Source organism: Leucopleurus acutus (genome assembly GCF_964270905.1).
Source record: "Leucopleurus acutus genome assembly, chromosome: 10".
NCBI classification, from domain to species: Eukaryota; Metazoa; Chordata; class Mammalia; order Artiodactyla; family Delphinidae; genus Leucopleurus; species Leucopleurus acutus.
The window spans coordinates 80,620,310-80,632,512 of record NC_139153.1 but is presented as its reverse complement, the minus strand read 5'-3'; the positions used below and the strand labels follow the sequence as shown (position 1 = coordinate 80,632,512).

General features: G+C 42.0%; 1 protein-coding gene across 1 annotated transcript; it reads left to right on the top strand.

The window, feature by feature from the left end:
* Positions 1–2,822: 2,822 nt before the first annotated feature.
* On the top strand, positions 2,823–10,344 carry LOC309968028 (HLA class II histocompatibility antigen, DQ alpha 2 chain; the record flags this gene model as incomplete). The annotated part of the gene is made up of 5 exons (XM_082849118.1): positions 2,823–2,904; positions 6,824–7,072; positions 7,515–7,796; positions 8,053–8,227; positions 10,195–10,344. 4 exons carry the CDS (start codon positions 2,823–2,825, stop codon positions 8,205–8,207), a joined length of 768 nt encoding a protein of 255 aa, XP_082705244.1. The 3' UTR covers positions 8,208–8,227; positions 10,195–10,344.
* Between the last annotated feature and the right edge of the window lie 1,859 nt (positions 10,345–12,203).

The following is a 12,203-nucleotide window of genomic DNA, read 5'->3' as shown; positions in this document are numbered from 1 at the left end:
CTGCATCCCACTGGATGTGAAATCTGAGACTGGTCTTCAACTTCCCATCTGAGATACAGTTCTGATCCTGAGTGTTTAACATCCTAACTTCCTAATTTGAGTTGAATACTTTTAACTGTAATATTAGTAGGTGAAATTCTGAAGCACCGTCAGGAAAAGTTTTGACCATTTGCCAAACTGTAAGTGATTTATTTAAGATATAAAGCAGGTAAGTCTGGATCCAGAAAAAAAGCATAGAAACATGTTATTTCTGCATAGAAAGGAGGATGCTGCATGGTAAAAGGAGCACATCTCAAGTAGAACCTCAAAATTTCTCCTGGTCCATAATGGGAGAGACTAGAAAGAATGATAAGGCCACCTGTAGGGTCAAATATTTATCCTAATTATATCAGGACACTGTATTCTGAATCCACGCAGGAGACCCCCTCCCTCCCTCTCAGGGACTTGTGGCTTGCCCTTGTCACATTTCAGCTCTGCACTCACCAGCTGTGTGACTTTGGGCAAATCCTTTCACCTTTCTGAAATGTGATGTTCTCCTTGTAAAATGGGGATGATATTAATTTATTACAAGTATAAAGAGCTGTGGGAATTTTTCATTCCAGGTGCAGTATGTCTACGTTCCTCACAATAATCTAATGAAGTGCTGTTAACGTCTTCAGTCAAGGATCATCGGAAGCACATCCATGGATGAACAAGTTGGTTGTATTGTTCATAAACTCACCATGGGGAATCATGGGCATCTCAATATGAAGATGTTGGAACCAAAGAAGCAGAACCTGTTGGTGAGATCTTTTACGAGATTCACTGCAAAGAATTAGTTTACACAGTTGTGGGGTGGGCTAGGCAAGTCCAAGACCCATAGGGAGGGCTATTGTCAGGAAAGGCAGGCTGGAAATTTCAGCACAGGCTGAAGCTGGAGCCCACAGTGAAATCTCTTCCCCTCGGGGAAACCTCAGGTTTGCTCTTGAGACTTTTCACCTGATTCGTCCAGCCTCACCTAGATTATCTAGAATAATCTCTCTTACATAATGTCAGCTGATTTTGGACCTTAATCACATCTATAAGATAACTTCAGAGCAACACCTAGGTTAATGTTTGAGTGAATAACTGAGGACCATAGCCTAGGCAACACATGAAACAGACCCTTAAACTATTATAGGATTTGGGCTTGTGTTAGGTGATCTTGAGGAGGATTTAAGAAACAGAGACTTTGTTCTTAATTGGATTCTGTCAAGAAGTGGGTGGTGAAGTGGGGTAATTCTGTAATCGGGCATCTTAATAAATCTTCCCTAGGAGGAAGGAAGATTATACTGGGGCTAAAGCTGTAATTAGGAAAGAAGCAGAGGTCATTCATATTATCTAGGGGAGAAGTACGCTTGGTCATTTTTGTGATTTGGACACAGTTCATGTTTTGTCTGTGTTGAGACATGATTACTGAGTGGCCTTGTTTTCTGCTTTGATAGTCAAAGCAGAAAGGCTGATGGTCACAGAATGGCTGTCTGATGCTGTTGCTATACGACGTTGCTTATGTTCAGCAAGAAAACACCAAAACCTAGCTATGAGTCACAGGCCAGCTCCTGGCGACACCAAGGCCTAATTAATAGTCGCAGGCAGCTCCCAGATGCCAGGGCTTTTTCTGTCTCACTCTTCTTTATAGTCTTTGTCACTGTGAGGAAAGACAGTGCTGAGAAACTGGGGGCCATCTAACAGGGACAGGGGGATTGATTCTAAATGGAACCCCATTAACCTGTGGTTTCCATAACACACAGAAAATCAATTCTTCTGAAAAAATAAGTTCCCCTCTAAAAATTGTCTTTCACTTTAGCTCAGTCCTTAGTCCCTCACAAATACCTGGGATTTTAATGTGGCAGGATAAAGAATATTAAAATATCCAGTAGATTAAAGGAAGAACATTTTCTAAGTCAGAACAATTCCCTGAATTCTACCCTCAATATTTGACTTGACATTCTTAAGTTTAAAAAAATTATACAGCATGCCAGCCAGAGCTTTCTTTAATGTAATCAATGCTCTCCAAATTCCTTTAAAAGTAGATAGGTTCACCAAAATATAGAGCATAAAGAATACTCAAGACAGGGAAAAAATTCAAATGAAAGATCATGCAGTTACTTTAGGCAGCATTACACGACATTACAAGTACTTTTATTGCCCTGGGTAATAAAAGCTTTTGAGAGTACGAAAAGAATAATTTACTCAACTGGATTCCTCTAAGTAGAAAAGGCAAAGGTATTCCTTGGCTATCACCAGCAGAAATCACTTGGATCAACTCAATATTTAGAGAATTCCATATGCACTATGGAAACAAAGAGAAAGACAGTTAACCCACATAAGGAGGCAAGAGAAATGGGAGGAGGTGGGGCCTGCCAGGGAGGGGGACGAACTCAGGGGAGAGACCCTGGAAGTTATAGCCCAGAATATCCTGTTGGACACCATATTAGTGATGACTTCATCTGTCCACGAGGCTGCTCAGAAATTCCCAGCCCTCTTGTCACCAGCAGGCATACACATATGTGAGAAGACTCTGATTTAATACCCTCCCTCCTTTCATAGAAAATTCCCTCAGGTCCACTCTGAGTGGAGGCCGCCTCAGAACCAAGGGATTTCCCAGCCCCTTCGAGGCCTCTTAGTACAAAGTCTTCATCTGGCAACTGAGGTGTCATCATAGGGGATTTTTCTGATTGGCCAAGTGTGGTTTGGGTGTCTACAGAGTGTGGTTTGGGTGTCTACAGAGTTCCTTCTCAGCTCAGCCCTCATCATTGCTCTGCAACTCAGAACAGCAACTGCTGAGACCACCTTAAAGTAGGATGGTCCTGAACAGAGCTCTGATTCTGGGGACCCTCACCCTGACCATCATGATGAGCCCCTGTGGAGGTGAAGACATTGTGGGTGAGTGCATGGTTGAGGGATGTGGGGACTAGAGTTGGGGAACAGGGAATTGAAGGGAAAAAAAGATAGCGTTTGGCCTAGAAACAATAGCAACTCCTCAAAGCGTTCTCAATATTAAGCAAATCTAAAACTTAGAGTCATTCCTCCTGCAGGAAACCAGAGTCCAGACCCACTCTCTTTGCTACTTGTGCTGTTGCAGAGCTCACCAAGGACACTATTCTGTTTCTGATATTGGATCCAGTGAATATGTCCTGGAGGGCTCTAGGGCATTCATTCATTATTGCCTCAAAGATTAGAAACGTTTCCATAAGTGGATATTTTGTTACTAAAATTTTATGAACTATTGCTCCTAAATTTCTCTGAGTAAATTTTGAAGCTTTTTGTATATTTCTCCTAAAGTGTATCTTGGGGTAAACAGTTCCATGAATTCTGTATACTGTGTAGATACAAAGAAGGGTGACCTTTTCAGTCTCAGATCTACATACATTTTCATGCTGTCATCTCGCACAGGTGGGGAGAGGGTAAGCAAGCCCAGCAGAATGCCTTTACACAAGGCGTTTTACCACAGGGTCCTCACTTAACCTCAGTTACCTCATACATGTCACCTCACAAATAACCAAGTAGAAGACGTGCGTAGAAATGCTTTCTAAGTGATTAAGACACACAAATGTCAAAGATTATGCTTATTTTTTTAGTTTTACCGTTACAAGTGTAGCTTTGCTTTATTTTCTTTAACAAAGTAAGAAATTTCCTTATTTTTATTTTAAAATTGAGAACTTTATGATAAGAAACTTGATGAATCAAATTATATTGTTTTCAAATTGTTAGCCCAAATTACCAGTTCTTTGCCCCATCTAAGGAAGTCCTTCAAGAAGAATGGGCAAGCACAGATTATTTATTTGGTCCCTTAGGCCCCTCTGCCTCTGCTGTCCCCCTCCTTCCACCCTCTTTTCTTACATTCCTTCGTCTTCCTTTCCTTCCAGGATCCATCCCTGGCCCACATCTTTGTTACTTTATAGACATTGAGTGAGTTTGTAAAAACCGAAGTAGAAAGGCCAGGTAGTTCAAAAGGGAAGTGAAATGGAGGGTTACTCTAATCTTCAGCAACTTTGCTAACCATGAATGCTCCCATTCTAATTGTGTGTGGTAGTGGAAGTTTCACGTACTTCTCCAGAGCACTTCTAAATTTTGTTTCTTCAGCGTCACACTAGAGTGTCCTGGTCAGGCTCGACTTCCTCATTGGGCACAGGGGACACAGGCCAAGGGCCTGCAGTGCTTATAGGGCTCCATGAAAGTATTTTATTATTTTAATTAGAAAAAAGAATGAACTTTTAAGGTAGAAGAAAATGTTTTAATTTTTAGTTTAGCCTAGATTATATTTGTCTTTATCCCAGTATGGCCATAAAATATGACTTTTAATATTTTTATGGAGGAAAGCTTGCTTATGCAACAGCGCTTAGGGCTCACAATCATACTGCAGCCCTGGTCACTGCTGATTCTGATTGTCATATAATTCTGCTACCTCTGTGCTTGTCAGTCTTCCCCAAAGTCTCTGTGATCCTCAAGAATAGTAATTGACATTTTGTACTCATTCTTGAACACGCAGCAAGCTAAGTTTGGGGGATGCAAAAATGAAAAGACATGCTATCTGCCCCATGGAGTGTACTAAGATTAGTAATGCTAAGAAAATGGTGCAGAAAAACAGAAGGAGTATTGCTGAGCAGGGCAATGGATGCAGCTGAGGCTGAAGCTGTAAAAGTGAATTGGTTCCAGTTGGCACAGCAGTGCGATGCTCTTCAGTGCTGGCAACTCAGGACAAGTAGCCGATGAAGAGAATAATTGCATACATCCATGGTTGAAAAGGAGTCAAGAATATTCACTACAGGGATAAGGAGGCTACATTGGAAGGCCTTTTAAGTGATCAACCAAGGGGTCATGCTGGGTAATGATGAGGAATACATTGACTTGAAAGCAGGACACTGGGATGGAGAGGTTGGAGGTTATAATGTGAGCAAAAATATGTGTAATGAGAGAACTTAGCTAAAAAGTTGGTAACTAAGCAGAAACTTCAAGAATGAACTGGGGCTTCCCTGGTGGCACAGTGGTTAAGAATCCACCTGCCAATTCAGGGGACATGGGTTCGATCCCTGGTCCAGGAAGATTCCACATGCCGTGGAGCAACTAAGCCCGTGCACCACAACTACTGAGCCTGCGCTCTAGAGCCCACAAGCCACAACTACTGAAGCCCGCGCATCTAGAGCATGTGCTCCACAACAAGAGAAGCCACCACAATGAGAAACCTGATCACCTCAACGAAGAGTAGCCCCCACTGGATGCACCTAGAGAAAGCCCGCACGCAGCAACAAAGACCCAACACAGCCAAAAATAAATAAATTAATTAAATAAATAAATTTTTAAAAAAGAATGAACTGGAGGTGTCCAGGAAATCCTAACAGATAATTTCATTTCAGGGGGAAAAAAAGAAAAAACAGACCCTGCAAAGACCAAGGAACATGAAAGGATAATGTCATTTGGTTTGATTAATAGCTAAGGTCAGATGAGGATGTTGGATACATCCATACCAGAATTCAGCACAGAACACTGTACTTGCTCCTCTACTCACCTGACTCTCCCGTTAATCAATATTCTCCTTGTTGGCAGAGACCATGCCTGATTGATGTTTTACTCTTTGCCTCCCACAGTGTCTGAAACCCTGTTGATGCTCAGTAATTGAGGAAGGAAGGAAAGAGAAAATGATAAAAGGCTTGTATGTGTCTGGACAAAATTGTCCAGTCAGGCTTACTTGAGTAGAGTCCAACTGAACCGGTTGCCATTCTGCTTTGGCATCCTCAGAAAAGTATATTGTCCATTTGAAGAAAACGGCAGCACAGTACCTGAGTCCTCAACAAATACGTGTTGAGTCAGAAAAAGAAGTTTAGTAACCTCCTTAAAGAAAAAAATAGGGGTGGGAAGTAACAGAAATCCAAAATAAAACTTCCATTTCCTACTTCAGAAGCAATCAAGCACTCTCCTTTAAGGATCACTACTGATAACAAAACGGACAACTTAAAACCACTGTTTATATGTTTTGTAATACTGTCACTGTCCTTGTCATACTCGTTCTTACACCCTGTAACAGTTAGAGGAAACTCTTTTAAAATAATAAGATTCCGTGTGCTTTTCCTTGGTTTAAAAAAAATAAGATGGGGCTTCCCTGGTGGCGCAGTGGTTGAGAGTCCGCCTGCTGATGCAGGGGACACAGGTTCATGCCCTGGTCCGGGAAGATCCCACGTGCTGCGGAGCGGCTGAGCCCGTGAGCCATGGCCACTGAGCCTGCACGTCCGGAGCCTGTGCTCCGCAACGGGAGAGGCCACAACAGTGAGAGGCCCGCGTACCACAATCAATCAATCAATCAATCAATCAATCAATAAGAAATGAATCTTTTATAGAAAACGTTCTGCTCTGAGCCAGTCCTGAGGGGAGAGGAACCATAATGAATGTGTTATTAACTGATGAAAGAAGTAAGTGAGAAAGAAAACTTATGAAGCAAAGGGAAGTAAACTAACACCATGATCATTCATTCATTCCCTTCTTTCTTCTTTCTTTCCATTATGATATTTATCACAAGCCTACAATGTGCCAGGTACTGAGCTGGACATGCAGGAAATAGCAGTAAACAGGGCCTGTGAAAAGGCCACCCTTCTGAGCATATGTTATAGTGGAAAGACAGACTGGATTCTAACAGGACAGCTACCAACACTGAGGGCGAAGGAAACAGGTGCTGGGAATTTTGCTTTGAGACTGTGCCAGAGGTGAAGACTACAATGTTTGAGAGTTGTTTCTTCTGTAACTTTGTTTAACATGGTTCTTTCCTCTCCCTCTGTTTTGCACCTTCCTGCCCCTCACCTTCACTTATCAGCTGACCACGTTGCGTCCTATGGCACAACTATCTACCAGTCTTTTGGGCCCTCTGGCCAGTACACCCAAGAATTTGATGGAGATGAGCTGTTTTATGTGGACCTGGAGAAGAAGGAGACTGTCTGGCGGCTGCCTGTGTTTAGCGAATTCACAAGTTTTGACCCACAGGGTGCCCTGAGAAACATAGCTGTGGTGAAACATAACTTGGATATCCTGATTAAACGCTCCAACTTTACCCCTGTTACCAATGGTAGGTGTCCACCATTCTGCCTCTCTTTACTGAAACTATTGTTTCATACCAGGCCTCACTCTCTTGTTCCCTAAGGAGAGATACCCTTCACCACTCTATAAAACTCTCTCCTTTCCAAGGAGTCCCCAGATTTTCTCATAGTAATTACTGGACCCTCATCCTCCCTCTTCTCAAAGATCACATATTTCCATGTAATATAAGGATCCCTACTCCCATAACATATCCCTTGAATCCCACAGACCTCCCTCCTTAACAAGCATGCCCACAGAGAACATGGGGATAAAGCAGAGGCAGTGAATAGCATCTCCCAAGCAAAAGGGAAACAAGAGCTCTTCCACTGTCAGACTGGGAAATGTTGGTGGGAGGGCTCCCCCAGGATGCAATGCAGAACCTCAGGGCAGAGCTATCCTCATTTCACATCAGTGCTGTTTTCTCACCACAGAGGTTCCTGAGGTGACTGTGTTTTCTAAGTACCCTGTGTTGCTGCATCAACCCAACACCCTCATCTGTCTTGTGGACAACATCTATCCTCCTGTGATCAACATCACATGGTTGAGGAATGGACACACAGTCAGAGAGGGTGTTTCTGAGATCAGCTTCCTCACGAAGAATGATCTTTCCTTCCTCAAGATCAGTTATCTCACCTTCCTGCCTTCTGATGATGATGTTTATGACTGCAAAGTGGAGCACTGGGGCCTGGATGAGCCACTGCTGAAACACTGGGGTATGTACGAGTTCCACCCCTTTGATACTTTCTCTTCTCTATCAAGTACAGAATGTCCTGCCTTTTAGCCCCTAAATCACACGGTCCAGAGCTTGTTTCCACACTTCAAGTGTTTCTAAAGATATACTTCCCTCTCTTCCCTAAGCCTGCTGCCCTGAGTCTTTGTAGAATGAACACCACACCTCCTGCCCCATCCCAAACACATGCACATGAACCAACACTCTGTATTCTGAGTTTTACAACTTCACTTTTGCAGAACCTGAGATTCCAACCCCTATGTCAGAGCTGACAGAGACTGTGGTCTGCGCCCTGGGGTTGACTGTGGGCCTCGTAGGCATCGTGGTGGGCACCGTCTTCATCATCCAAGGCCTGCGCTCAGGTGGTCCCTCCAGACACCAAGGGCCCTTGTGAGTTGCACCCTAGAAGGGAAGGTAAGGATTCGGATTTGTCAGCACTGGAGACAGTATAGGAGGAAAGAAAGTGGGAAGAGGTTTGTGGACTCAAATGTGGTTGAAAAGTTGAGGAGAACTGGGAAAGGTCATGATGATTACACAGAAGGCCCCTAGGACTCATCAGTCTCATGTCTGTCCTGTTGCAGGTGCACTGCCCGTCTACCAGAGCAGAAGAGTGGACATGCTAGGTGACCTAGAACTATCTTCATATAGCTTCTCTCCTCTTACACTCCTCCTCTCACCTCTTCTCTGGGACTTATCCCTTAAAGCTCACATATACCTCGGAATTCTCCCCCTGACCACCTGATGATTTTTTTCTGTTCTCAATAGTTACATACCGTGGGATCACTGGCGTATTCCACCCAGTTACCTAATCCCTAGTGACCCTGATCCAGTGTCATCATGGAAGCAATGAATCCTCCTTTTATTGAAACTTTTCCTGTCTTTCATCTCAAGGCTGACTAGGACCTTGTTCCCTTATGCTTTAGGCCCCTTAATTTCGTTTCTCAGATCATGTTTCATGCCCAGTAACACAAGAGCAACCTGTGTAGACTAATAATATGTTGTTATCTTAGCTGAGATTATTATTTCTCTCTTCTTTCTGTTCCCATTCTTGGCACTGTCACCCACCCCCCTAATTCAGGCATCATTGAAGATAATATATACTCTTCTCCCATGGTGTAGATTTGTTATAGCAGAAATACAAAAACCAAGAAATAAGTCTGTACTCATCTTAATATAGCTTTTAAAAGTTATGACAGAGGCTTCCCTGGTGGCGCAGTGGTTGAGAGTCTGCCTGCTGATGCAGGGGACGTGGGTTCGAGCCCCGGTCCGGGAAGATCCCACATGCCGCGGAGCGGCTGGGCCCGTGAGCCATGGCCGCTGAGGCTGCACGTCTGGAGCCTGTGCTCCGCAATGGGAGAGGCCACAACAATGAGAGGCCTGCGTACCACAAAAACAAACAAACAAACAAAAAAAATTATTGAGACAATCAGAAATAATTTTAGGTGTGGTAATGGCATTGCTGTTATATTTCTAAAAAGTTGTTATATCTTAGATTTTCATAGTAAAATATTTATCAATGAAATTATATATTGTCTAAGATTATCTTTAAAATAACCCAGTATGCATATAATATTAAATGGGTGGATTTACAAAATTGTCCATGAACTGATCATTTTTAAAACTGGACTGTTGATACATGGTACTATTCTCCCTATTACTGTATATAGTTGAAATGTTCCATAATACAAAGGTTTTTTTAGATATTCCAGGAAAGCCAAAAGAAAAAATAAGCAGAGAAGCATTCTGTTTGAAGTTATTTTGGTTTTTAAGGTTTTCCTTATTTGTATTGCAGTTAAGAAACACTGAGTATCCAAATCCTGTTCTACACCTTAGAATCTCTCAGAAATGTAACCCTAAAGAGTGTGTATACAACAAAGAATAATAGCAAAAGAAAGCAAAGTAATGCTCACTTTATTATTGATTGGGCTAAACCCCAAACTTTATTAAATATAATTACTAGTTCAATCCATAATGTAAAATGGTCACTTAGAAGCGATGCTGTGATACATACCATACTACATTCTGAGTGTATTAAAGTAATGTGAAAACAGATACATTTATTGTCTTTGAAGAATTTACATTCCAATAGGAGGAAGCATACATACATGAAACAGTTTCACAAACATCCAAGTACAAACTCTGAAGAATTTATAAAGGAAAAGAACAAGGTAATGTGAGAGAGTATTGCACAGGAACCAAGTATAATTTGGTGTTTAGAGAAGGCTTGTATAAATGTCTGAGATGAAACAAGATGGTTTACAGTAAGTGAAGGACAAGGTTAAAGAGGGCAGAGCAAATGTTTGAGAAATCTAACAGTATGAAAGAGAGTATGAGGAACTTCCCTGGTGATTCAGTGGTTAAGAATCTGCCTTCCAATGCAGGGAACGTGGGTTCGATCCCTGGTCGGAGAACTAAGATCCCACATGCCGCAGGGCACGCCGCAACTACTGAGCCCATTTGCCACAACTAGAGAAATCTGCACGCTGCAATGAAGAGCCTGTGCGCCACAATGAAAGATCCCGCATGCCACAACTAAGACCTGATGCAGCCAAATTAATTACTTTTTAAAAAGAGAGTATGACAATAAAATAAAACAAAAATTATTACAGTTTAGTAGAGAAAGTTTATGTAAGAGCAAGCAAGCTATTTCAATTCTTTCTAATTAGAATCCTTAGTGAAAAGATACTTCCTCTATAAAAGTAATAATGACAGGCTAAAAAATTGGAAAATGTAATAGGAAGATTTAAAAAATAATAGAATAATATAAAAATTATAATAATAGAATTATTATTATGTAATATAAAAATTAAATCAAGAAAACCTCCTTGAAATTTTCTCCCTGAAAAAGAAGACAAAGAAATGTAATATATGGTAGAAAAGATAAGACACAGAGAATAGACCTGGCAACATCAAGTAACAGAGCTAGAGAGGGATACAGAAAAATGAAGGGGGAAATTTATGAAAACAAGTAAAGGAAAATTTTCCAGATATAAAAGACCTAATTCTTTACATGGAATGGGGACTTTCAGATATTTAGCAAAATTATGAAAAAAAACTCATTCTTAGATACATTAAAAATTTTTTAAATCATTTTTAAAATTTCAGAATCTCAAGTGTTAAAAGAAGATCATAAAATATCCCAATGAGGGAAACAAAACAAACAGACAACAGACACTGTTAAACCGTCAGATACTTACATCATAAAGATAATGAAAAAGGCCTGGAAGTTCTAAAGGAAAAGTATTTTCTATTAATAAATGTATACCTTTTCAAAATCACAATTAGGCATGAAGAAAGGATAAAATACTGTTAGACATAAAAGAATAAAAAATGTACCTAGCACACATAGCTTTATTGGAAGTTGATTAAGAATATGACTTAGTTAAGTGAGGTTGTTAATCAGGAAACAGGAACGTACTTGGGGAGTGGCATCAGCAACATGGTCGAACAAGATGTCTCTCGTTCATATCCCCCTTTTAACAACAATTTGGTATCCATTCCTGGATAAAGATACCTTTGTGGGAGCTATGGGATCCAACACCATATGCTAAGGAATCCAGGAGGAGTCTTGCCAACCATGCATCAGATAACAAGCATACAGACCTCAGTCATGGCTAGGGACCCTGCAATGGCCCATGAACTGGCTCAGCCCCTCTTAGCTATTATCTGGGAACCCGCAGAGAACAGTCTTAGACAATTACTCATAGGTGAGAGAGCCTTTGTGGAAGTCCAGGTTTCCAGTGGAGAACTTCCAGCACACCACTGGAGCAAAGAAATACAAGTTGGACACACTGGAGAGGGTAGGAGGAATAGCATCACTCCTCCCCAAGGCAGCACAGCTTGGTGCCAAGAGAGACCTTCTCAACTCACGAATTATCCTGTAAGGATAACTGTAAGGAAAGTGAGAGCATGTGAGTGAACACCTGTCTTCCTCAGCTGTGCGGGAAACTGCCATTTCTCTCTCACCCCATCCAGAGTAGTGAGTCATAACTTACGTTACTGGGGGTGAGTAGAGGCCAGCAAAGTGGCAGATAGAACTCTTGGAAGATATGAAAGAGGCGCAGATCCCTCAAGATGTCCACCAACAAGCCACTGGGGATACCTCACCATTGAATCCCATCAGCTTGCCCACAGGCACTCCCAACACCCCATGCACCTCACCCACACACCCCCCACACTGTGGCCAGCTCCCTGTGTGCACTCCTGACAGCAGCAAGAGTGAGCTTTGGCAGACAACTAATGAGTAGCACAGAAAGCCAGCCCAAATCTGTAGACCAGGGAGAGAACATGAACCTGAGCTTCAGCTCCATTCTTGGGAAAACAAAAGGGAAGCTGTCAGCAGCCAGCCTGGTACATTGCAGAATCAAGAGAAGGCATACAAGTTTAAGCA